The sequence below is a fragment of the Lontra canadensis genome, unplaced genomic scaffold, assembly GCF_010015895.1.
Source record: "Lontra canadensis isolate GAN:19392208 unplaced genomic scaffold, GSC_riverotter_1.0 scaffold22, whole genome shotgun sequence".
NCBI lineage: Eukaryota > Metazoa > Chordata > Mammalia > Carnivora > Mustelidae > Lontra > Lontra canadensis.
The window spans coordinates 482,365-509,027 of NW_022631016.1; the positions used below are offsets into that span (position 1 = coordinate 482,365).

General features: G+C 57.5%; 1 protein-coding gene across 1 annotated transcript in view; it reads right to left on the reverse strand.

Moving 5' to 3' along the window:
• LOC116870223 (probable palmitoyltransferase ZDHHC11) overlaps positions 1-24,541 on the reverse strand; it is a 36,801-nt gene extending 12,260 nt beyond the window's left edge. Inside the window, exons 1-8 of the mRNA XM_032861822.1 lie at positions 24,316-24,541; positions 20,446-20,624; positions 19,932-20,033; positions 17,635-17,759; positions 15,070-15,225; positions 12,431-12,540; positions 3,690-3,805; positions 1,483-1,567 (exon numbers count right to left, since the gene is read on the reverse strand). Coding sequence (XP_032717713.1) covers positions 1,483-1,567; positions 3,690-3,805; positions 12,431-12,540; positions 15,070-15,225; positions 17,635-17,759; positions 19,932-20,033; positions 20,446-20,624; positions 24,316-24,528 — 1,086 coding nt within the window. The 5' untranslated portion in view covers positions 24,529-24,541. The remainder of the gene's footprint in view (positions 1-1,482; positions 1,568-3,689; positions 3,806-12,430; positions 12,541-15,069; positions 15,226-17,634; positions 17,760-19,931; positions 20,034-20,445; positions 20,625-24,315) is intronic.
• Positions 24,542-26,663: the final 2,122 nt, after the last annotated feature.

Sequence of the window (26,663 nt, forward strand, 5' to 3'; positions counted from 1 at the left end):
TCTTGAAGGATCTTGCTTCATTGTATTCTTTTGTGAAGACATTGTCTTGTTTTGGTATCAGGTTGAAACTGGCCTCACAGAACGGGTTTCCCTTCCTCTGTTTTTGAGAGAGCTTGTGTACAACTGTTGTTATTTTTTAATTAGAATAAAAATTTAGAATTCAACAGTGTAGCCACCAGGGCTGGGGATTCTCTATTTTTATTTGTTTAGGTTTGCTAATCTGTACAAACTGACTGGAAAGGGAACTACCTTTCTTAAGTGAGAATGCATTTTTCAACTTTGGAAGATTTAGAATTAAGTGTACAAATGTTTAAGAAACTCAAGCCCATGCTGTCACTACTGTTGTATTAGAAAGCCCTATATGCATATTTGGTATTTAACTTCTTGGATGACAAAGAGAAAGTGTCCTCCTGGGTGTGAGGGGGTAGGGTTTAAGCTATTGAGGTCTCAAAGCTCTGCCCACAGTTAGGAGGTGAGCCCAGCCTTATCCAATCTTTGACATCAAAGTGGGAATGACGGTCTGTCTCAGATAATCCGCAAAGGGGTTAAATGTGATGAGGGATGACAAGTGTCCAGCAGGGTGGCCGTGAATGGTCAGGGCTGACCTGGATACCTGAGACAGGATGGGGATAAGATGTCCCTGAGACTGCTCTACCATGCATTCTGGAGGGGAGCTCGAGAGCCAGAATTAGGAGAAGAGGGCTTGAGCACATTCATCTGGACACACACTACAGCTAGGTGGGCCATGCTATCAGTACCTGCCTGGTCATCGTGACTTTGCTTCTTGAACACTGTCCTTCCTGCCACTCAGAAGAAGCTGTGTGGCACCCACCACCCAAGAAGGGATGGTAGGGTGGGGTGCCAATGGAATGGAACGGAGTGCCACCATGGTCTCCAGGTATGGCAGGAGGCTGGATGGGAGTGAGTGGCGGGGAGGGTTCGTGCCACATTGTGTTGGCCATGGTTTAAGCTGAGACTTGGCCAGTCACACCCAGTCCCCACTGAAGACCGGCCTCCAGCATCTCCCACATGGAACTCTGAGTCCCGGCTACTAACGAACAGAGCGGGCTGCGTATATTGACCTGGGAAAGCAGCAGGGGAGCCCTCGCTGTGGGAGTAAGTGGATTGCTGGGATCCTCGGGGACAGGCCAGAAGTCTGCCAGGAGCTGGCTGAAATGCTGGTTGGAGATGTCCACACTCATCATAGCACACGTGATGCTTCTGTTCCAGTCACACCCACGTTTCGATCATGTTTCTCTACTCAAACACGTGCCCCACAATTTAGAACTTTTATGTCTTCACCTTACTTCCCTTATACTCCCCTCCCACCACTGTCCCTGTCGGAGCTGCATCCCTAAGAACGCTGTAAATACTTTAAACCAGCCAACCCTGCCCTCCCCTCAGTTCTTGTGCGGAGGCTTAGACCCACCGTTGGCTCTCCCCCCTGTATTTGAGGCTCATGCATGGCCGCCCCTCACCTACCGTTGGCCACAAGTTCTCTGGGAACACGGTACTGGACAGCTGATGGGAGAGCGTATCCGACAGCAGGAGCTCCTTGGACGTCACTCTGGTGGGATGGGGCAGGAGAAAGGGGAGACACACGTCAGCAAGAAAGGGAAGGCAGACAGCTGCTGACAGCCGCAGGCCACAGCATGCCGCGGGCCCCTTACTGTGGTTTCCCCTTCTTCCACAGCCCGCAGGCCTGCTGTGCGCTGGGAGACCCCCGCCCCCTGAGAGGAGGGGCTGCACCAGCAGCAGGGACTCTGTACGAGGACGGGCAGGTGGTGCTGTGTGTCCTGGACCTCCACCACCACGCCAGGAGGATGCGGAACTACATAGGAGGGCCCGCTGAGGGGCCCCCGAGACACGAGGAAGAATGATTTGGAGACATCCAGCCCGGCACCATGACTTGCAGGCTGAAGGGGACAGTGTGACTTCTCACAAATTCTGTCAGTGTCCCAAAGGAGCCTACAAGTGCATTCCTCTCCAGCACCTCCCGGCATGAACGCAACCGCGGCCACACATTGACTGTTGTCCCACGAGACTCAGGGCCCCAGTGTCACTGTCCTGGGCCTATGATGTGGAACAGGCGTCTGGAGCCCCTACTCGGGCTCACTGGCTGGGCGGCTACAGGACAGGCCCCAGCGAGGGCCGGTGGGATGGAGGTCCCGCACAGTTCTGGAAGCTTAGCTTCAAATGTGTGGCCCCCTCCCCTCTCTATTTCTCCGTCTGGTCAGTCTGTGGGGCCGCCTGTGGAATGTGCTCTGGCAGGCCCGTGGCCCAGAAGGAATTGTGCGAATGAGACAGGCCGATGGCTACCCCCAGAGAGTGAAGCTTCGGCAAGCCCGACCCCGAGCCTGCGATTAACGTCGGTTATGGAGTTATGACTCCATCAGCACCCACAGCTGCTTACACACAGCTCTGAGCATCAAGAGGTGTAGACAGCCGGGGTCTGCAGGCGCGGGCTCTGGTCTGCGCAGTGGGCGTGACCCGAAGGCTGCGGGGACACCCAGACCCCCACCGGCCCCGCCCAGCACGAAGTCCCAGTTACCCCAGAAATGCTTCGGCTGCCCAGGTGTTAGCACTTGCCACCTCCAGGGGTGTGTAAGGCCACCTGTGCTCCCTGACACGTTAGTGCTCCCCTCCCCCAAGTTGCCCAGCTTTCGGGGCAGAGAGGCCAAACTGTGTCCAAACAAGAAGATCCCAGTGGTGAGAAGCAGGGTACACCTTCCAGATGGGACAGTGAATTCGGGGTGCTTTCTTTTAACACGACAAACCTCACAATACACAGAATTTTAAAGCAGGCCCCTAAGGAGGTAAACAACAGGTTTATAATTTTTTAAAAGAAAAAGTTATGTGTGTGATGCACACGGAGACACTCTATGTGGGAGACTCGAAATACACCAGTCAAAATGCCAGCAGCACACACTGGCGGGCAGAGGGAAGAAAGACTTCCATCTGTACACTGGGCATATTTATAAGTTCCAAATATTCTAAAATAAATACTCAATAATGTGGCAATCTGAAAAAATTTTAAGGTGGAAATTTATGATCCTGGTGCACTAATTTTCAATTATTCTTGCTGGAAAGGGACAAAATAGGAAATGTGGAGAGACAGAAGAAAATCGCCATCCGCAAGCCAAGGAGAGAGCCCGACAGGCCCCGGACCCTGTCCACCCCGTGATTTCAGGCTCCGGCCCCCAGAACAGTGAGACCACACAGTCTGGTGGCTTATGCCCCTGACTTTGTGGCCCTTTGGGGCAACAGCCCTGTGAACTAAGACACTCACTGGAATGGGAGCACATTTCCTGTGTCTCAGTGACTTTTCATAGCAGCACAGTCCCGTGTGCAGACAGTGCGTGTTCTACAATGAGTAGTAGCCTCGACTGTGACCTTCACCATGGGCCACTTTCTGCCTCTGCGATTTCATGTGTGCATGTGTGCATGCGTGCGGCGCTCCAGGGCTCTCGGGAGCAACGTGAAACCAGGTATTACGCCGTCCTAAGGAGGCTCGGACTCAACTCCCCACGTGTCCTCTCACCCACACAATCAGTGAGCTCTGACTTCCTCCTGTCGGTTCAGAAGTTAACGGTGTGGACGGACTGGAGAACACGGGGGTAAATCCGGGTTAGTGTTGAGTGCGACGATGTTACACATTATTTAAAAATATCCCATCAGAGATGAATTACCTTCCAAAGTCATTTGAGTTACGAAGAGCAGGCAGCCCACATTCACACACATCAAACGACTCTGGCGAGTGTACAACGTACCTCTGTGCGGACGGGCTCTGGCCGCCGTCTGTGCGCTGCGTGAATGAAAACGAACAAAAGGGGGATGTTGTTGATACTCACGTTCTTTCAGAAAATCCAGTCCGTTTTTAGTCAGTGTGGAGTGACCCTGTGTCAGAGACTAGGACGGGGTCCCCCAGAGGTACAGCACCCCTCCTCCCACACCCACCCCGTGAGCACAGGCAGCCGCGGTCCTCTTCAGTGAGAGCCTGGGAGCGGGACCGCTGGTCAAACGGTAAGAGCAGAGTCCAAGTCTTAAGAAACGGCCAAGCTGCTCTCTGAAGTGGCATCACTTTCCGGTTCCCTTGTGTCTTCCAACTGCTGCCCCTCGGCTTCTGCTTCTCAGCGTCCCACCGGCGCTCAGCGCCGTCAGCCTTTCCCACCGGGTCCTGCTAACTGGCAGGGCTGTGGTGTGGATTCGCATTTTCCGAATGGTAAACGACGTGGAACTCCTTTTCGGGTGTTTATTTGCCTCCCATATATCCTGTTTGGTGGAGTGTATTAAAATCTCTTCCCCATTTTAAAAGTGGGGCTGTTTTAAGGAAGACATCCAGTTGGCCAACAGACACATGAGAAAGTGCTCCACATCACTGGGCATCAGGAAGTACAAATCAAAACCACCATGAGGTCCCACCTCACGCCAGACAGAATGGCTAAAATTAACAAGTCAGGAAATGACAGATGCTGGTGAGGATGCAGAGAAAGGGGAACCCTCCTACCCTGTTGGTGGGAATGCAAGCTGGTGCTGCCACTCTGGAAAACAGCATGGAGGTTCCTCAAAAAGTTGAAAATAGGGGTACCTGGTGGTTAAGCATCAGCCTTCAGCACAGGTCATGATCCCAGGGTCCCAGGATGGAGCCCCTCAATGGGCTCCCTGATCAGCAGAGAGCCTGCTTCTCCCTCTCCCACTCCCCCTGCTTGTGTCCCCTCTCTCAGTGTGTCTCTCTCTGTCAAATAAATAAATAAAATCTTTTTTTTTTTAGTTGAAAATAGGGTGCCTCGGTGGCTCAGTGGGTTAAAACCTCTGCCTTCGGTTCAGGTCATGATCTCAGGGTCCTGGGATCAAGCCCTGTATTGGGCTCTCTGCTCAGTGGGGAGCCTGCTTCCCCCTCTCTCTCTGCCTGCCTCTCTGCCTACTTGTGATCTCTGTCCTTCAAATAAATAAATAAAATATTTTTTTAAGTTGAAAATAGAGCTATCTTATGACCCAGCAATTGTACTACTGGGTACTTACCCCAAAGATACAAACGTAGTGATCCCAAGGGACCCATGCACCTCAATGTTTTTAGCAGCAGTGTCCACAATAGCCAAACTATGGAAAGAGCCAAGATGTCCATCCACAGTGAATGGATAAAGAAGATGTGGTGTATATATATACAATGGAATACTGTGCAGCCATCAAAAGAAATGGAATCTTGCCATTTGCGACAACATGGATGGAACTAGAGGGTATTAGACTGAGTGAAATAAGTCAATCAGAGAAAGACAATTATCATATGATCTCTCTGACATGAGGAATTTGAGAGGCAGGGCAGAAGGTTTGGGGGCAAGGGAGGGAAAAAATAAAACAAGATGGGATGGGGAGGAGACAAACCATAAGATACTCTTAATCGCAGGAAACAAACTGAGGGTTACTGAGGGGGTTAGGGACAAGGTGGCTGGGTGATGGACATGGGGGAAGTTATGTGCTATGGTGAGTGCTGTGAATTGTGTAAGCCTGACGATTCACAGACCTGTACCCCTGGGGCAAATAATGCATTAGATGTCAATTTTAAAAATGGGGCTGTTTTCCTTACTCAGTTTTGAGAGTTCTTTATATATATTCTGGATGTAAGTACGTGGCTGGCAAATATTTATTCCGCCTGTGACTTACGTTTTCTGTTTTTGTATTGGTGACTTTCAAAGAGCAAATGCTTTATTTTTTATGAAGTCCAATTTTTCATTTTTTTGCTGAGTAGTGTTTTGGTATCCTATTAAAGAAAACTTTGCCTCACTCAAGGTCACAAAGAGCTTACTCTGTTTTCTTCCTAAAGTGTTAAAGTTTACCTCTTAAATTCAGGTCTATGACTGATTTTGAGTTGTGTGTGTGTGTGTTATGAAATAGGGTATTGTGCTCTTTTTTTGCATCTGGTTATCCAGTTGTTCCAGCACTGTTTATCAAAAATACTCTCATTTCTCCCTCCATTGAATTGCCCTTCTCCCTCTGTTCAACATCTGCTGCTCAGGTTTTATTTTGGGAGTTTCTACTCTGTTCCACTGGTTAATACATCTATCTTCATGCCAGTCCCACACTGTCCTGATTCCTGTAGCTTGGTCATAGATTTTTTTTTAATAAAATGTTCTGGTTTTTTTTTAAGATTTTATTTATTTATTTGACAGACAGAGATCACAAGTAGGCAGAGAGGCAGGCAGAGAGAGAAGGGGAAGCAGGCTCCCGGCTGAGCAGAGAGCCCGATGCAGGGTTTGATCCCAGGACCCTGGGATCATGACCTGAGCTGAAGGCAGAGGCTTTAACCCACTGAGCCACTTGGGCATCCCCGGTCATAAATTTTTAAGGCAAGTTGTGTGAGTCCTCCGATTTGCTGCTTCTTTTTCCAAATTATCTTGGCCACTCTAAGTCCTCTGAATTTCGATATATATTTTAGGATTGGCTTGATATTTCCTTAAAAAAAGCTTGCTAGAAATTCAGTAGGGATCACAGTAAATCTGTAGGTCAGTTTAGGGGAAATTTGCTCTCATGATAATGTTCTGTTCTCCAGTCCATGAGTATTCTAAATCTTTCCATTTATGTAGATTGTGTTCGATCTCCCTCAATAGTTTGTAGCTCTAAGTATACAGATTTGGCTCTTGTTTTATTACCTTATTTTTATTATTTTCAATGTTATTTCACATGGAATGGTTTTCTTATTATCATTTTCAGATTCTTCATTGCTAGTTTACAGAAATATAATTGAGATTTTTGTATCTATTTTGTATCCTACCACCTTACGGAGCGATCTTATTTCTTTTTTTCTCATCATCTTATTTCCACCAGACTTTTTTTTACAGATTTGCTAGAAGCATGTTCCATGCAAATAAATATGTTTCATTTTGAAATCTATGTCTTTCATTTATATTTCTTGCTGTGTTGTATTGGCTGGAACTTCAGTGAAACGTCAAATAGAAGTTTGAAGTGGACATTCTTGCTTTTGTCCCAATCTTAAGGGGAAAATATTCAGAATGAATGAAGTGTGAATTAGTTACAAGATTCATTAGGCGCTCTTTACCAGATTACAGGCATTTCCCACGCCCCCGGGTGTGGAATCGTTTTTGTCAAATATAGATGTGTTATCACGTCAAATAGATTTTTCTGGTTGACCAATATGCTCACATGTTTAAAGTTCTTTGTTTTATTAATATGCTTATTACATTCATTTATTTTCAGATGTTAAACCAGCCTTGCATTCCTGGAATAAACTTCGATTAGTAATGGTATACAATCCTGTTTCTCTGTAACTACATTTGGTTTGATAATACTTCATTAAAGATATTTGCCTCTATATTCACGAATGCTTCCATCTCATGCTATTCCTCCTCTCTGGGAATGACACTGTCTGACACTGGTGTCACTCACTGACACCACAGAGAACTGGGAAGTGCTGCTTCCTTCTCTGGTCCTGGTCCTGAGGGTCCGTGCATGACTGCTGTTATTTTCTTCTTAAAATATCAGGTAGAATTTATCAATTTATTAGGACCTGGGATCTTCATGAGAAACTTAAATTAACGGTTGTCTTTGTTATATGTCTATTCAAAATTTTCTATTTCTTTTTGAATGTCAACTAAGCAGAATGATAACTCCCTTTCTTAAGAAGGCATGTTTCAACCTTGGGATGTTTTAAGTATAGAAAAATTTAAGAGACCCAAGCCTATTATGTTACCGTTTGTGTAGTAAAAAGTCATTGTGCATATTTGATATTCTATGTTCTTGAATGCTGACAAGAAATTGTCCTGCTAGGAGTGGGACAGAACAAGATATCGGCTCTCCGAGTCTTAAATGTCTATGTGCATCTGGGAGGTGAGGTTGGCCTGATTCTATCTTGTTGGATGCCAAATAGAAATAAGGAAGCTGTGTCTGGGAGAATCTTTTGTGGGATTTAACATAATGATCAATGGCAAGTGGCTGTCACCATGGCAGCCACATGGTCAGGGCTGGAAGCCAGTGTTACATGGGACAGTCCCAGGCAAATTGGGACAGAGGGTCATCCTGGTTTTAATGGCAGCAAAGAAAAGTCTATAGCCATCTGCTCATGGCTTGGAGTGAGGGTCGCCTCTTAGTGGCTGAGTCCAGGGTGGGAGAGAGGCTGGGCACGTGATAGTTTCCACTAAATGTGTTTCCAAACTTCCAGCAGATGAGCAACAAGGAAAATGACTTCATTGACAATATCACTGTTACTAAAGGTGGGTTTCAACACCTTCCTACTTCGAAATTATTACAAGGAGCCCTCCCTCTGATGCCCTGCAGGGACTGTGGTGAGACGGAACTCCTCCCACAGAGAATGTAAAGTCACCTGTGACCTACAAAAGTCAGCATAGTCACAAATCCTGTTTTTAAAAAACCCACCAGAAACTCCCAGACAGCTGTAGAAAGTGGATCCAAAAGGAGGTGGCCCTGCTGCCCTGATCCTGTGAAGAGCAGATGCTCCCCCACCCCTTACTCCATGTCTCTTTCCTACAGTGACTCCCTAACATTTTTCAATGAAAAATTTCAAAGATCTATAAAAGTTGAAAGGATTGTGCAAGAATGCCCAAATACTCAACACGAGGTTCTACCACTGTTAAAGTTTTGCTGTATATTTTTTTTACCCTATGATTATCCATCCATCAATGTACATCCCGTGTGCTCCAAAGCCTGTCAGATGCAGACAGCAGCACCTTCATTAAAGCGCAGTAGATGGCACAGTTTTAGCAAACCCATTTTTGTACTGCGTTTCTCTCTCTCTCTCTCTCTCTCTCACACACACAAACACACACACACACACACACACACAATACAAGCCCCACACTTAAGAACATTTTCTGTCCTTGGCTTTTTCTTCTCCTCCCCTCCCCACCTTTGCTCCCATGCGAGCTGCACCCCTGGGGACCAAGCAAATGCTTCAAATCAGTCGAACAAGCCATTCCAAGCACTTTCTGTCCGCATTCCCGGGGAAGCCAGAGACCCTCCTTTTGGCTCTCCTCCTTGATTCAGACCCCTGCCCTGTGGCTCTGAGCTCAACTTTAGCATCAGGGAGCCCTCTGGGTGGATGGCAGTGGTGAACAGGGACTCGGGCACTTTTGGAGTAGCTGGGGATCCTTGTGTTCTTCTCTGCAGGGATGAGGCAAAAGGAAGGAGAGACTCCTCTCAGCAAAGAAGGGCCCTGCATTGGGCAGTGAGCTCAGAGAGCGCCCCTGAGGCTGCCCAATGCCATTCACTCGCCATCATTGTGACACCCTCATCTGCAAAGCCTCTGAGCCAGCAGCTCTTGGGAGGTTGTCTGTGTGCTCTGGGGTCGACTACACAATGTGAGGAACCCTGCAGCAGCTCCACCGGTAGAGGTCTATAAGCACTTGCCAGCGAGAGGCCACAGAGTCACTCCTCTTGTTGTGGTGCCCCACCCTGGACCCCTGCGTTCATGAGCCTGGGGGGGCAGCAGGGCTGAGTTATGAGTGGACAAAGGATGGGCCTTGGAGCCCACAGCATTCCAGGCTCCTTTGTTGCAGCAGCTCTAGAAAACGAATGCAGGAGATGGTCCTTGGTTATCCAAGTATGTCCAGTGTAATCTCATGAACCCTTACAAGTAGAGAAATGAGGAAAAGGAGGAAGTCCAAGAGATCTGAAGTGTGAGAAGAGCAGACCCCTGTTACCAACTAGAGACCGAGGGGCAATGTGGAAACTGTGGGAAAACAACAAATCTGCATTTAGAATCAGCCTAGAAGAAATTCTTCCCCATTCCCTCCAGAAAGGAAAGCTGACCTGGTGAACCTTGACGGCGCCTCGAGAGGCACCAGGCATGGACCCCACTACACTTGCCCAGGCACGTGATCCATGCACACATGGAGATAATGAGTCTTGCTTCAAGCCACTGGATTTGTAGATATTCGTCATGCAGCAACAGAACATTGATACAAACCACTTGATGGACATTAGCTGAGTGGAACACCCGAGAAATTAGGCAAGAGAGGTCTTTATGCATACGATCCTACCTCCATAGCAGATAAACAATCCAGAAGAAATACTCCCAATAAATTGATCTGATAAGGACTATTAGAGAAAAGCACTTGAGAAAGTCCTTCACAAAGTTCTAGAAGCCCCCAAATATACCAGCGATCAACATCATGTCACGCCGCTAGCGTTCTCTGAGTGAAGGTTTCATTTTGGATTGGCATCAGGTCAAGGGATTTAAACACACTCCTTGATCTCCAGGAACTGACTCCCTGACACACGACAGCAGGCTTTGTCCGGAAGATAAGGCCAGTGGGGTCCGGGCAGGGAATCCTCGAGGTCAGGTTCCCCTAGGGACACTTCTTCGGTAGAGAAAGGCCGCTGCTCCACGCGGCCCGGCGCCCAGAAGTCCGCCCGGCACTTCTGCAGCAAGGGGCCGCGCAGCAGGAACGTTGGCTCCTTCTCCAGCGGGAGAGGACGACACTGGCTGGGAAGTAAATGTTCCGGAAACGAGGAATATGGTTCCTCCCAATGACAGAAGAACTTCTATTCCTAAAACCCGTTTCTTTTCCTCTTAAGCGTGTGGATGGTACATGGAATTTCTTTAACGGGCTTTTGAAGAGTTGCGCAATACGGTTACGACTTATAAAGGCAAATCAGCGTGTGCGGGACTCACGAGAATGCCACCCGGAAGACCCTGCGCAGGGCGCCAGCAGCGGCTGCAGCGCGAGGCGCGGCGAGAAACTGCAGGTCCCCAGCCCCTGCCTGGCTCGCCGCACCCCGACTTCTGCGGGTCCCCGGCCGCCGCCCCTCCGGGACGCGAGCGCCTCTCCGCACCGGCTTCCGCGCGCACCTCGGAGCGCGCGGCGGCACTTCCGGCCCGCTCCCCCGGGGGAGACCGACTTCCGGCTCGGGGCGCCGCGCTGGGACCCCGAGACCCCGGGGCCTCGTGCCTGCTCCCGTCCGGGGAACGCCTCGGGTTGCCCCACTTCGACCTCCGCGTGTCTCGGAAGCGCACGAAGCGGTTCTAGGGTTCGTGCGGGAAAGTAAAGCGGGAACGAGTCGTCCAGAGCCACGGAGAGCGAACGGCAGGGGGCGGGGGCGCGGCGGGCGGGGGTCGCGGAGCGGCCGGAAGCGGGTCTCCCCGGGGAGCGGCCGGAAGCGGGTCTCCCCGGGGAGCGGCCGGAAGCGGGTCTCCCCGGGGAGCTGGGCCGCCGCGCCCTCGCTCGGTGGTGAACCCGCAGCGCCCCGCCCTCGGGAGCACGGACGCGCAGCGAGGGTCGCGGGAGCTCAGCCGAGGGCGCGGCTCAGCACGGCGGAGACTCCGCCAGCGCGCGGAGGGCGTCCGTGGAGCTCCGAGGAAGGTAGTTTTCCAGCCGGTGGGTCGGCCCCGGCGCCTGCGGGCTCACCTGCGTGCGGACCGACGCCTCTGCTCGCTGCGGGCGACAAACCACAGAGTGAACAAAACGGCAGAGGAGCGGACGCTCGTACAGAATTCGAGTCGGTTACTAGTTAATTCTGAGCGGTGGGACCTCGGAGGCTCCTGGTCCCGGGAAGTGTCGCACTGGGGACGGCACTGTCGTTACTCGAGGACCGTGTTTTCCCTTCTGTTAGGTCAGAAACTGGGGGTGGGGCGGCTGACGTCGATGGTAAGTGTGGGTTTTACTTTTTCAGAGAGATTTTATTTGACACCGAGAATGAGCAAAAGCAGGGGAGCAGCAGAGACAGAGCAGCAGACTCCCCACTGAGCAGGGAGCACCATGGGGGACTCGATCCCAGGACCCCTAGATCATGACGTGAGCCGAGGCTGCTGCTTAATGGACGGAGCCACCCAGACACCCCTAGATTCTACTTTTTAAGAAAATGATAAGCTGCTTCTCAGAGCGACCTAATTGGACTCCCCACCAGCGATGTGTGATCTCGGCAGCCTCCCCGCCCTGGCTCCCGTTCGTCCTGGGCACAGCCGGTCTAGTGTTGTAATGGTCCCTGCGCACCATCTTTTCGTGGGCTTATTTGCCACCCATCGGCCCTCCTCAGTGAAGAGTTGGTTCAAATCTTTTGCCCATTTAAAAAATTAAAGCACTAGATCGTTATCAAAAGTTCTTTATATATTCTGGACACAGTTACATGATTTATAAGTATTTCATTTATGTCTGTGGCTTATATTTTCATTTTCTGAATGGTGACCTTTAGAAAAGCAAATGTTTTTAACTTTTATGAGAAGCAGGTGCAGAAATATGTGGGCCTCAAAGAAGTCAGCCCTGCTGGCTTGATTCTATAGATAGTGAATGTGGAGATGATAGGACACACACACGCACACTGCATCGCACACCATGCAGACTCACATATACAGACACACACACAGAGGACTGTGCTTGAGAAGTCCCAGCTACAAGGTGACCCTGGGCATTCTCCCAGGCCTGCATAATAGGAGTGGTGAAGAAGAGGGGCACCTCGGTACCTGTGGGAGTCTCCTTTGGACGGACAGCTCTTCCTTCTCTGCTGCAGCTCTTGGAGTCTGTTGCTGGCGGCCCTGTGTCATGTAGTCAAACGTGCTCAGCTTCTTGGCCACTAGAGAGGAGTGTGAAGGAAACACACAGTTATGACGACACAAGCAAGCAGAGTGGCCCATGTGCCACAACCTGGCCTTCCAGGGCTCCCCCAGGGTGCTGGGAGCTGCTGCTTAACCTGGAACACTGGGAGGTGGGGGGGCTGCTGGATGGCCACTCCAGAGCTCATCTCGCCTGTGGGCAGCAGACAGCAGTTCCTTATACCCCCAAGGCCTGGGCCCCCCCACCCTGGGAGCAGCTGCCCTGCCTCCCTCCCAGGCCTCCGAAGTCCATGTGGACTGACGCTGAGGGCTATGCCCAGCACAGCTGGGCCGGGCCACTGGCTCCAGTATCGTGGCAGTGGCACCCGAGGTTGCTGAAAGAACATCTGGTTCGTGAATGGGCCCTGTGCCCTTCAGCCACTCACCTCAGGGGAGGTGCCCAACTCCCCATTACCCTTTTCCTGAAACCAACAAGCATGAGGACAGATGGTTTCTATTTATTTCCGGAAAGTGAGAAAGGCCACCCACAGAAGCCTATTTGCAGCTCGAGGAGCAGACGGAGGGCGGGCCGCTCCCCACGCCCTGTGGAGCCCCCAGAGGCTGCTTCCCAGGTGGGGTGAGTGCGGGCAGAGCACAGCCCATCCCCTTCCCTGGTGGTTTGTGCAAGCACTTCTGCTTTTGTTTGCTTTGGCTTCTCTTTCTCAATTAACTCCTCCTGGCTCTCACTGCACTCTTCACATCCCTCAGAACCTGTGTGGGTTTGAGGGTACAGAGCTGCACCTGGTTACATGCTAATGAAAACTCCCATCCCTTACCCAGATTTGCCCGGCCACCATCACCGTCGGAGGGTAAGCACACGCTGCGTGTCTCCCAGAGCTCACACTCCTGAGTTTTGTGGCACACTTCCATCTGACAGTAACGAGAGGAGAGGCAGTCGAGGAAGCGAGGCCAGAGCACAGTGTGCACCGAGTGTCCCCCGTGTTCGCTCTGGCCTTAGTAGGCTCTAGCATGGGAGCTCAGAGCCACTGTCCTTCGGGAGGCTATCCCCCACCTGTGTGAAGGTGGCTTTCCCTAACCCCTGCCGCTGGCACTCCCGCATCTGCGCCTCTTTCCGGGACAGCTTGCCCTCACCAGCATTCCCACTCCTCCTCCTGTGCTGCAGACTCATCTGGGTGTCCTTTTCCCAAGCTCCAGAGTGGAGCATCTAGCTGCCAGCCCCCAGTCCCCCCACCTCAGGGCATTCACGTGGTCCCACCCTCTGGCGAGCAGGCTGACCCCAGTGCCTTGCAGAAGAGGTGATGGGGTGTCACTCCCATGACTGCGCTACAAAAGACTGGCTCTGCCTTGCTCCCTCTTGCCTGCTCCGGTGAAGCCCACTGCCCTGTCGGACGCTCTGTCGAGCTGGAGCGTCCGCACAACAAGGAATGGCAGGAGGCACTGGCTACCAACTCACAAGGAGCCAAGGTCAGGATCTGACCTGCCACTGCCCTGGTGATGACCCTAGAAGTGGATCGTCCCCTGTCAGATGAGACCACAGCCCCTCCTGGCACATGATGGGACAAGGGACCCACAGAAACTGCCAGGCACTAAGACTGTTGTCTCAAGTGCCTACATTTTGGGGTAATTTTACTGTGACTAACAAGAGCTAATATCCCCACTTTGTTCTGGAGGTCTCTTCTCTGATGTCCAAATCCCCTATCCGCAACACCTTGAGCCCTAAGCTCAGTGTGCTTCTCCCTTCCGGGGGTCTCCTGTGCACGCCCATAGTGAGTATGGCACCACCACACTCCGGGTGCCTGAGCTAGAGCCTGTTGCTCCCTGTCCCCAGATTGCAGGTGACCAGGAGCCCTGTGGACTTGTCCTTCAGTCTTGCATCTGTCCATCCTGATTGGCTGCAGCAGGCTTCTGGACCTGCCCAACTAGCCACCTGCTGGCTATCACGTATGCTGTGACTGTGTCCCCAAATGCACCCCGTCCCCTTGGCCAGTGTGTGGATGCTTTAAGAAGGGCCTGGGTCGATCTGGCCCTGGCTCCACAGAGGACACAAGGATATTCCCTGCACTAGACTGGCTCCAGCAGCTGCACAGGGCCCACCGGTGCTGGCCTCTCCCACATCCAGACCACAGAGCGTCATCTACGTTCAAGGAAGGGCTTCATGGGGTGCAGATGTCCTGTCCCTGTGCCAGGGAGCGGTGGAGCCACAGCATGCAGTGCCATGTGGACACCAGAAAACCACCCGTCTCCCTGCGGCGAGGTTGGCCAGCAGAGACTCCGGCCCTGGTTGGCGGTTTCTCATTGTTAGGATTTGGTGCTTTTCTAAATCCCCTGTTCTTTTTTCAAAGTGCCCTGTTCCTGCCTCAGATTCCACTCCTTTATCTCTGAACCTTCTAACTCGAGGTCTCTGCAGGTCTCAGGACACAACCAGCCCTGCTGTCCCTCGAGGGGTGTCTCTTCTCATCTTGACTTGTCTTTTGTGCTCCTCTCTGGCAGCGGCCAGCTGAGCCATCATCTGCCTTGGCACAGGCAGACATACAGGCTGGGACACGTACTTAGATACAGATGGAAGACAAGCAGGTGCCCCAGCAGCAGGAGGCCGATGACGTCCAACAGCAGCACCAACACCCCAATGCCCAGGACCACGGGGGTCTTCACCTTTACAGGGAAAAGGGGGAGGAACAGCAGCCAGGTGTTCTTGTTGGAGACCTCTGTGGAGGCAAGGGAGACACGCACGATGTCTGGCACCCATGGCATGGCTGCGCCTCTCCTCAGGAGACAGAGCGCGGCGGCAGGAGGAGGAAACCAGCCCCAGGGAGCCCCTCTTCCTCACCCGGGTGTGTGCCCTGCCTTACCTAAGTGCCATTGCAGCTCTCTTCCATCCCACTTTCTGGGGCTGGAGGAGGGGGACCAAGTGTCCAGGTCCCAGAGCCTGGCCCCATGCCCGGCCCCCACACCCAACCTGCCCATCAGCCAGATCCTCGTCGGTCCTTGCCAGACTGTCCCCACCCTCAACCAGCCAGGCTCACTCTCCCAGAGACCCTGAAGGCCGTGGCCAGCACCTCGGGGCATTTCCAGAGCGTGGCCGCCTGCACTGCAAAATTAAGTGTAAGGAAAGCGCTGAGGAACGTGCAGGCCCGAGACGGAATTCTGGCTGAAATGCCCCGACCCCAGGCCCTTGTGTGGAGCCCCAAAATGTGGCAGCCAGGCCCGCTGTGCTGCGTCACTGCAGGCCTCGGGGGCTGCAGAGCCATGTGCGTGGAGCTGGCCGACCCCACGCTTGTCCCCTCAGCTGGTGAGGTTTCGATGACTTCCCACCAATGACAGCAAAGTGTCGCAGGAAACTGGCGGTTATGCAGCCCCCTGGAATCTTCCGGAACAGCACACCCAGATCATCGCCTCGTTCCTCAGGCATTCTCACATGTAGCTGGTCCCATTGTGGTTCCAGAGCCAGCAGGTCCCAGAGAAAAGCCAAGGTCACTTGGCCTCTGTGCACCTGCTGCGGCCAGAGGCTGCTGGGCTCCAGCAGTCACCCCACCGTCTGTCCCCACAGCTCACTGCAGCACGGCCCGGCTGATGCCCAGGACGGGAGGCCATAAGGAAACGCGCCAAGGTGCTAATGGGGGCACTTGGCTGCACAGAGGTCACCGCTCTCCAGGTGCGAGCCACGTTTTGGAGCAGGGAGGGGCACTGAGAGACCCCGTGGTGGGGAGGGCCTTCACGTGGAACCCCCGTGCCCAGCCCTGACTGCTCTGGAGGCTGTGCGTGGAGACTATTGGGAAGGATGGCAGGCGGGGGGCTCCCGCCGGCTGCGCACAGAGCCTGAGCAGCCGGTCCGCTGAGTGGGGACCAGCCTCGCCGAGGCCCCACTGCTCCGCTGTTCCACAGAAAGGACCCAGACGCGTTTCCAGGCAGGGGCAGATCAGACAGTCCATGCCGCAAGGGCTCGGCTCTGCCAGGGGCTGTGTGGGCCTCGGGGCGAGGGTGCACGGGGCACAGCGCCCCCAGGAAGAGGCGCAGGGCAGCCGGGCTCTGGGCTGGACGGCAGCGGGAGCCCTCCAACAGCACAGGCTCTGGAGAAGGGGGATGTGGGGTCATCACTGGCCCCGTGGGCCGGCTGGCCGCTCACTTCCCCGGGAGGAGGGCGCTGTCCAGACCTGCTCCGGAACCCGAGGCTGGGCCTTGCAGAGATGTTAGAGCCTGGGCAGAGTGGGGGGTCCTGGAATGTTCTGAGCTGAGCGACAAGGTCCTCTGTTCTGCTCTACGTGCTGGGCCATGATGCGCTCTGGAGAGGGGCCTGGGCTGAGACAGGCGGCCTTGGTCTGCGCCCTAAAGGCTTAGGTCCCCCAACACTCCAGACAGATGCAGGTGGTCCACTGGGGGACCTTCATCAGTATCCGGGCCGCTGTGGCCCATGGCCACACACTGGCCATTTAAGAACTGAGATGCTGTGTGGAGGTCAGGGTGTGGTGGGTCCCAGCTCCCTCCAAGGCTGTGGGGGACAATCTGTCCTGAATCCTCCAGCTGCTGGGGCTCCAGCCACCCCTGGGCTGTGGCTGTGTCCCTCCAGTCTCATAAAGATGTTCTCAACGGACCCAGTGCCCCTCCACACACACTCCTGGGTACTCAGTGATCATTTCAAGATCCTTTCCCCAAGTAAGGTCACAGTCATGGGTCCGGGGGTGAGATCATGGACGTATCTTTGAGGCCACATCCAACCTCACATCTGTTCCTAAGGCTGGGCTCCTGCCCCCACTTAGCAGAGACCTGCAGCCATATATCACCCAGAACCCATCCCTGGGCAGCCCTGCCCTCCCCAACCCTACCCTGCTCCCCACCCAGACCAACTGCAGGGCACCGGGGAAGAGGGCTCCCCTCCAATGCCTGGGGCGACCTGGGAGCACAGCCCCCAAGCAGCCGGCACCCACGGGTCCCGCACCTCCTCCTGGTGTCGGGGGCCGCTGCCCTCCTACCCGGCCACGCCGCTCACCCAGCTGGGGGCAGGCCAGGCTGGCGTCCCCCCGGAAGGAAGGCTTTTACCCCAAAGATGGCTGGAGGTACAAGCTAACACTTGCGAGTGACCCAAGAGGGAGCAACGTCACAGAGGAGATGCTGTGTACTTTTGTAGCAGGGGTGCGTGCGGAGCTCTGCCGGGTTGATGAAGAACTGGATGGAGACGTAGAGCAGGACGGCCATGAGGCAGAGCAGCCCGGCCAAGGCGGAGGCCACGGAGAGGAAGAAGTACCTGCGGGAGAGGCAGGGTCAGTGCCGGGCTCAGGGCCGGAAGACCCGCAGCCAGGAAGCGCAGCAAGCGGTACGGGGTGGCCTGGCCCTGAACCCAGGACCCTGCCTTCTCCCGTCTCCTGCCCCTGAGCCTCATGGGAGCTCTCTGGGGGACACCGCCACTTTGCGGCCGTCCTGACGGCACCTCCATTTCCTGTGCCTTGGGATCCTCACACGTGCCCCCTTGAGCCCCTGCAAGGCGGAGAGGAGGGGCCGCCTGGCTCACAGCAGGGACACAGAGGCTCTGGGCCCGGTGGGGCGGGCACCGGATCCCACCACAGCACGGCCACCACTCCCGGCAGTCACAGAACTGCGTAAAGTGAGCCTCGTGGCCTCAGCCTGGAGTTGGGGTAGTGACGGCTGCTGCTGAACGGAACTGGGTATGGACACACGGTGGGGTCCTAGCACTGTCCTCCATCAAGGCCATCCGTTGGTTCAGGAGGCCGGGGGGGTGCACAAGACAGGTGCCTGGCCGGGTCTGGTTCGTGGTGGCTGAGCTCCACGCGCCCTCCCTGGGCCTGGCTTTGTGCTTTGCCATCAGACTGAAATCACTCCTGCCCCCCTTGCCTGTGCTCAAAAGACCCCGAGAATGGTCCGTCCGTCCAGAACATAAACTGTGGTGGGCATTCTTGGAATTTGCTCCCACAGTCTTCCCGAGGGCTTTCTGCTCTCGTGACCTTAGAGGAAACCACTCCTTTAACGTTTTCTTCAGCTGAAATTCTGTTGATCCCATGAAGCTTTTCCAGAACTTCTGGAGGGCTTTTTACACACATCTTTAGGTGGAGAGCTAAAACGTGGGCACTCCCACAGGGTCGGCTAGATGTGGAGCACGGCCCAGGGGTCCAGGGGAGATGCCGTCACATTGTGGCCCCTCACTCAGTTCCCTGAGGGGCGTCTCCTGTGCGATCCCACGCAGGCCCAGCCTCCTGGGTGTCCCTAAGCTGCAGGGGACACAGGCCTGGCCCCACACCTGGTTCTGGTCTCCAGGGAGTCCCGGCAGGCGGTGGGTTTGCCCCACACAGGAAGCCCCTGGGCCGTCCTATCGAGCCGTCAGCTGGCAAGCTGCAGCCCTCCCACCCGGCTGGGGGCCAGAGCCCGTCCCGCCAATGTTCAGGACACGAAACATGGCTTCCTCGCCTGACTCCCGCGTCTGCAGAGCCCCGGCCCCCAACCCAGCACTTTCTCTGTGAGGACCTGCCGGGTTGGCTTCCACGGCTCCCCCATGGTCAAGAGGCTTCTCGGCCCACAGGGAACCCCCTCAGCCTGTTGTGCCCGGGCCCCGTCAGGACCCCTGAGCTCCAGCCTGTGTGCTGTGGGGCCTGGCCCCCTCGGTCCTCCTCCGTGGCAGGGCCTCCCTCTCCCAACGGCTGAACCTCAGGGGGACCAGCTCACGGCCGCAAGGCCTTAAGGATGTGTGTCCAGGGCGAGAAGAGAGCCCTGCTAGTGTGAACAGGGCGCCTGCCCTACCCTGGAGGGCCAGGGGCTCCTCTTCTGCAGGGAGGCGGCGGGACGGGGGCTCCCAGGCACCCCTAGTCACCGGATGCTGATTGGGCGTCTCTAATTAGGAGAGCTTTCCAGTTCCTTCTGCTCAAAGCTGCAGTGCTCCTCTGGCCTGAGCCAGCCGCGCACTTCTCACGTGGTCCTCCCGCTCGGCGACGGGTGCACACGGCTCATCGGCAGGGGGTGGTGGGTACGCAGGGGACCCCCTTGGCAGCTGCATCACCAGCCAGCGGAGGCCAGTGTGAACGAGCATGGGGAGCGCCGCTCCTCTCCTGGCCACGCAGAGCCCAGGCTCCAGCCGCGGGCTCCTGCTGACGCTCACAGGCCCTGGCCCTGAGCCCGACCGGGCCTGGACGCTTGCTCCCAGGGCAGCCCAGTCCCGTGCTCTGTGCTCGGATGGCATCCCTGGGAGGAGGTGGCCGTGCCCAGGCCAGCACCTCAAAACCCTGCAGCTCCGCCCCTGCCCCTCTGCAGGGCTGGGACCTCTCACGGCCCCCAGTGGGGGACAGAGGGGCAGCGCGTGAGCCCCTGCAGCCAGCCTGCGGCCCGCGTGCTCATCCTGTGAGGCCCCCCCAGCCTGCAGGAGGGCCCTCCTGGGGCCCTGCCCACCCCACAAGCCCCCGCGGCCGCTCACCAATAGTTCCTGCCCCCGACACAGTTGTTGAGCCACTTGCAGTGGTGGTCGAAGCCCGAGACGCACTTGTTGCACGCGCTGCAGTGCTTGGCCTTTGGGCTCCTGAGAGGGGGAACGTGGGAGCATCAGCCTGCCGGCAGCACCTACGGGAAGAAGGTGCGGTCCGCGCCCCCATCCGCCTGCAGGGGAGAGGCAGGGAGCACGGAGGACGGGACTCCAGAGGGGTGGCGTCCCCTCACCACGCCCACTACAGGTGCCAGGGCTCCAGCTTGGAGGCTGGGTTCGGACCCCACCCTGAGCCACGGGCCTCCCGCCCAGGCTGCCCACAGAAGCCACGACTAGCCCGGGCAGAGATCTGCTGGGCGAGGGGCCCGGCGCATCTGAGAGCCACTGCTTCTCGTTCAAGGACAGCGCGCCAGCCAGCAGCCTGGGAACAGGCGTGTCCTCCGCAGGCCAGCCACCACGCTGGGCAGGGGACCGTTGGCCCCGCCCACGCCCACACCCGGGCACGCACACGGTGACCTCACACAGGTGGCAGTACTGGTCGTGGATCACATGTGCATGTTTGGACCGGTCGAAGGTCGGCACAGGCTCCGAGTAGTTCTTCTTGCGCCGGACGTTGGGCTCGGCCGGGTCGATCGAAACTGCAAGCAGGTGGACGGAGAAGTGCAGAAAGAAGAGTCCGCCGGTCACCTGGGGCAGGAGCGTCAAGGAACTCGCGGCTGGGCCTGGTCCCCACCCAGGGCGGCTGCTGGCCAGCGCCATGGGAGCAGAGTGCCGGGCTGAGAGCCGGGTTCCAGCACTGGCCCAACTCACAGCCGCCGCGGTCAACGGAGTGCGCCCTGTTCCTTCCTCCACGACGGACACTCGCACTGGAGAGGGGATTTCCGGCAGAAGCGGGCCCTGGGGGCACCTGCCGGTGACCTGAACGTGCAACGCGGGGGGGGGTGCCCATGCTGGGTGCTAAAGGAGGCGTGGGGGCTTTTCAGGCAGCTGGGAGAGCACGTGTGGGGTCATCCAGAAACAAGGGTGGGGAGGGAGGGCTCCCACACCCAGTGCCCGTGGGACGCGGGGTTGCCCTGTCTGCCTCCGTCTGCTCTCGGCTTCCCCGCCCCAGCCCCTCGGGCTCTCCAGCACCCACTCCCTCCATGGCGCCCAGGGTGAAACCAGGCCCTGGGATCTCATCCTCTCCTCCTCCTCCACCTCGGGACCAACACACTGTCCCCATGGAAACCAAACAGAAGCGGGGGAGGCCGCCTCCCTGTCCGCCCTGCCCTGCTTCCCTGGCCGGCTCTTGGCTCAGGGCTCCAGGCCGGGATCCAGGGTGTGGTGCGGGAAATGGCCGGCCGTGGGCACCCGGCTCTGCCATGATTTGGAGGGGAGGAGCGGGGGCTCTGAGCAGGGGGCTGAGGTCATAACTCTGTCCTGCAAAGCCCCCGTGGGATCCTTCTCAGGCTCTGCCCCTCTTGTGATCTGGGGTCAGCCACCCAGCTGGCAGCGGTTCCGACCTGCGCGTGGGCCTGTGGCCGCAAAGGCTGCTGCACCACAACCCCGGGCAGGAGGCTGCTTCTGGCCAGACCTGCTCATTGCCCCTTTTCCTCTAGCCTCAGTGCCAGTGTAGACACGGGACTCTGGTGCCCGCTGTGGGCACGGAGGCGAAGGGGAGCCAGGCCTGCTGGGCGAGCATCGCTGTCAGGGGGATGGGTAAGGATGAGCGGAGGGCGGGCAGTCAGACCAGGAAGCTGGTTCCCAGGCCGGGGGCAGGTGGAGGGGCGGCTGAGAACTTTCCCTAGTGGGGAAGGGACTGACCAGATCCCTCAGGGACGTGGAGAGGAGGCAGTGACACTGGGACACTTCATGTAGCCACCGACCCTGCAGGGCTGGCTAGGGCGTGGGCCTCCCCTGCTCCAAGTCTGAGCCGACCACGGCCTGTTCCATGCAGGGCGTGAATCAGCGAGGGCGGGGTAGGGGGGGCAGTGGCGGGGCCGGACTTCATGGTCACAGTTGGAGACAACTGCTGGCGTGCCTGCCCCCTGCACCTGCTCCCTGAAGCCCGAGGCGCTGGCCAGACCCTAGGCATGTTCGTGTGGTTACCGGGGCAACAGGAGGCTGCAGGAGCAGCGGGCGCAGGACAGTCTGACGCTGCAGGGGGTCCAGCTGCTGGCCCAGGTGCGGGCCCCTTCCTCCGCCTGCCTCAGAAACGGGCGGGCAAGGTGCCGGGGAGGGAGCACAGGAGGGCAGCAGGCAAGGCCAGGGCTGGGATGTGTGCTTGAAGTCCTTTGCCCCCACAGCTACACAGGGCTTGCACGAGACCACCACCGGGGACACAGTGTGGGGACAGCACGACTCATACTCTGACCCTCAAAGTGCAGGTGCCTGAGGCCCCTGACCCGAGCCACTGGGCCAGCCACATGGAGCCGCCTGCCGCTGATTCCCCCAGATGTCCCAACCCCGCAGGTGCTCCCAGAACCTGCCCATCAGGAGCCAAGGGGTGCGGCTTCCAGCCCCCCCATGCGGTAGGCTAAGTCCCCCCACAGCCCCCTAAACACGAGGCTTTCCAAGCAAAAACACAGCCCACCAGCTTGTCTGACCTACTGCCTCCCAGTGCTCAAGCCGGTGACCCCAGGTAAATCATGGGAATGACACGGACCAGCAGAAGGCGACAGCAGTCTGCCTGGCCACTCGCTGGGTCAGCTCCTCACTCCCGGTGTCAGCGAGCACGGGCTGAGCACCGAGAGTGTCATGGGCGGTGCCACGCCAAGCTGCCACGCTCACTTTCAAGTGCCATCGCCTGAGTGTCTGGGGCTCCCGTGAGTGACAAGTCATAAGAGCGGGGTAGGAGGTCCCACTGTTGGCGAGCGGGAGGCCCTGGCCCGGAGGCCTCAGTCCCCTAGCAACAGCCTGTGTTTGGTAAAGTGGCGGCGGCGCCAGCCCGGACACACGCCCTCCCGTCCTTCCGGTTCTGCTGCAGGAAGTGAGGCGCACCCCTGAGCCCCCGCTGCCCCAGGCACGTCCGCCTCACGCCGGCACTGGACTCAGAGCAGGATGTCACCGCACGGTCCCAGCCACAACACAGGCCCCTGGACCGCGTGGAGTGCCGTCCGACGCCCGGCCCTCTGCACAGCGGACCCTATGGGTGGCGCTGCTTCCCTCTGCGGTATGGGGGGAGCTCAGACCCCCAGGGTCAGCCAAGGCCTGCTAGGGCTGGGCTGTCTTCCGGAAGCTGCGACCCCACCCAGCCTCCTCCATGGGGCCAGGCCCGTCCCTGCAGACACGAAGGACCGCGGCGCCCCCCAGTGGCCAGAGCACAGGCCCCTACCGCAGGCCTGGGGCGGGGCCCGTGTTGCCGGCTCCACTCCTGTGGACCAGACACGCTGGGGGCCCCGCAGGCGGAGGTCAGCCCGGTCAGGGCCCCCGACACGGAGACATGGGTGGCACTGGGATCCGCAACCCACAGAGTAAGGTGTGAGGAGGGATCAAGGCCGGTGTTGCTGGTGGCTGGGGGTAGGGCGAGCACAGCACTGGCAGCTCCCGGACCCTCCCCGTCTGTGTGACAGCCCCGTGTGCATCCACGTCCCCAGTGTCTGCCCACCCAGCCTGGAGCTGCTCTGGTGACACACTGGCAGCCTCCTCTCAGGGCCACCATGGGACTGCCGGCCTCCACCATGGCCTGTGTGGTGGGTCCTAGTGGCCAGCAGCCTCCCTATCTGCAGGTCCAGCCACTGCCCACCGGCAGGTTTTTAGGCCACAAGAAGGGGCCAAACAAGAAAGCAGGGGGACGAGCAGCTGAAAACGGGCCACTGTCACCATGAGTGTCCCCTGAAAACACCCCTTGGGTCCCTGGCGTGCCTCTCCCACCCAGCCACCGGGATCCAGCCCACAGCGGACATGCGGACGTCCCCGGGAGACAGGCTGCGGTCCCTGAGCTGGGTGGGCTGCTCAAATGCGAGCCAGAAAGCCTTCTTCCCAAGCATCTGCTTGCGCGACCCCATGCGTGGCTGATGCGGGACCGTGCCCGTTTGTGTTAGCACGTCTGTCCTGGCCGTGTGACTCCTTCATGTCCTCAGGGCTCTCCGCCCCACTCCAGGGTCCCTCTGCACCTCGCCACCAGGAGCGTTCTCCCTGAACAGACGGAGGGCAAGTCTTGCTTTTAGCTGGGACCCCGCTCCCGTGAGCCACACGGGAACACACGTAGGGATCCATCGGTGCTGTGGCCACAGGGCCTATCTGGGGTGAAGGGGGGCGGGGTCAGAGGGCAAGATGCCGCACCCGTGGGCGACTGGGTGCACAGGATGGAGTGGCAGGGGGCCCAGAGGGCACGTGTGGCCTGAGCCAGCTCTAGTGGAGGCCCCTGGGAGCCCCCCTTGGACACATTAAAGGATACACCGTAGGCGACGTCCTTCCAGTCCCGTGGCAGGAAGGGGATGAAGATGCCAAAGTTGGCGACGGCCAGGATGAGGACCGTGACCCAGGCCACCGCCTGGAAGGAATGCAGGGGCCTCGACCAGCCATTCACTCGGGACCTGTTGGGGGGCGAGGGCCGCTTGCCCCCTGCTTCTGGGACGACCCGTCTCCAGCTCCTGCCACACAAATCCATCTACAAGACGGGAGGAGGGCCAGACAGGCGAGCATGGACGCCTCCCGCAGCTGTATGGCAAGGGGGCCCCGGGTGGTCCACCTCTGGGGGCAGGTGGGGGCTGGAGGGCCCTCCAGGGTCCCAGGGGATCCTGTGTCTGTCCGGCCCACAGCAGAGAGACAACTGCACTAACACGCTTGAGCGTGCGTGGCCCACACGGCAGAGGACCCAGGAGAGGCATCCGCCCCCACCCCAGTGTGGCTGTGGCCGTGGTCGCCTCCAGGGATGGGCACGGGCTTTGTTTACAGAGAGACTCGGACTCAGGAGGAGACCCATCACAGGCAGGAAGGAGACCCCCATCAGGAGGCCCTCGTCACCAGGGAAACACAGGAAAAGTCTGCAGGAAAAGCAGACCTTTGCTTCGGTGACCAGGTGACGCTTCTATGTGCCTGAAATCCTCCGAGAATCTTTCTACGATTTTCCCTTAAGGACAGAACAAGATCCCACATTCCCAGAGAACCGCGCTGCTCTCACTGCAGGGTGAAGACCTACGGGCCAGCGGGATTCCGGGGCCTCCAGGCGCTCCAGGCCACCAGGGTTGAGGGGAGGGGCTGGGAGGGAGTGGCGGCCACTTCTGGCCAGGCGGAAGGCGGAGGGAATGGGCGAGAGACCCATCACAGCCACGGGAGGCGGAGCCCTGAGGGTCCTGGGGGCATCGCCGCATGAGGGCAGATTTCGGCTGCTCTCCACAGGCTGGCCACTCCTTTCTCAGGATGTGAGGCCAGGAGGGGCTTCCCTAGTCAGTGAGACCCCCGGGGGCCCACAGAGAGCATCCCCCATGGACAGCAAGACCAGCACACTGGGACTGGGGCAGGGACCTGCTCTGCCACGTGATTCCCATATCGTCCCCAAAGCAACACTTAGATGCGAGGGAGAACCAACAGAAAGGGAGGGGGAGTCAGATCCAGGGCACACGTGGACCTTGGGAGGGGGAGGCAAACCAGTGACACCAAGGAAGGAATCCTAAGTGATGGGACAACAGAGATGGGGAACTTATCTTGGGGAAGGAGCAAGACATGAGGACGGAGGTCAGTCCCAGGGCCACCTGCACTGGCCAGGATGAGCACAGCCCCCCATCCTGCAGGGGGTCCCAGGACGGAAATGTCACCATGACCTCGTGGGGAAGCCCCAAATTCAACAGCCACAGGAATTTGTGAAATTTAAACAAGCGGCTCCTGAGGTTCTGAGAAGTCTCAAGCGAGACAGCTCCAGCCAAGGGTCTCGAGAGCGCGGGGGCCAGGCGTGAGGCCTCCCGGGACATGGGTCCCCGCTCCTCAGAGGGCTCCGAGAAGCTCCCCGCATCACACCCGCAAGTGCCCCAGAGAAGCCGGGAGGTGCCGAGGGCCAAACCCCACGGCAGACACACGCATCCGGGTTATGGCACAGGCGTGAGGACGGCGCGCGTGGAGCATCACCCCCGGGCCCTGCGCGGGGCACCCACTTCCTCACAGTCACAGAGCCGCAGGCCAGGCGGGGCGGATGGGGGTCCTGGGGAGAGACCACGTCGGGGCCACGGGGCAGCTTCACCCTGGCCCCTCCCATGGCAGGCCTTGGCTCACACACCCCCCTTCACGGACACCGCGTGGTCCCTCACCCGCTCTGCAGTGCGAACCTTCTTAGCTCCTGGGGGTCACGTCAGTTCTAACCCACAACCAAACCCCGGCTCCCGACAAACGTGACGCTTCCGGTCTCCTGGGGCGGAACGGGCATGGTTCACACGGGCTCCGCGTATGCAGACACCACCGTGCCGACACGCACACGCCACACGTGTGACAGCACACGTGACACCACCGCACGCACAGAAGCGTGCACAGCACAGCGCAGCCTGCAGGCACACGGGGGTTCTGGACTTCACCTCCTTGGCCTTCCCTGGGCTCTTCCCTGGGCTCTTCCCTGGGCTTGGAGCTGCGTCCCCTACGCCCGCTCGCAGCCCTTTCTTGCCTTCTGCACCTGTCCCAGTGTCACCCTCTGGGTGACCTCCCTAACGCCCCCGTCCAGTCTGAGCCGGGCCCTCACCGACTCCTTCTGTAAATGCCATTAACGAGCCCCTCGCCCTGCTCTGCAGGAAGCGAACGCCGTCCTCCCCTACTGTGCAG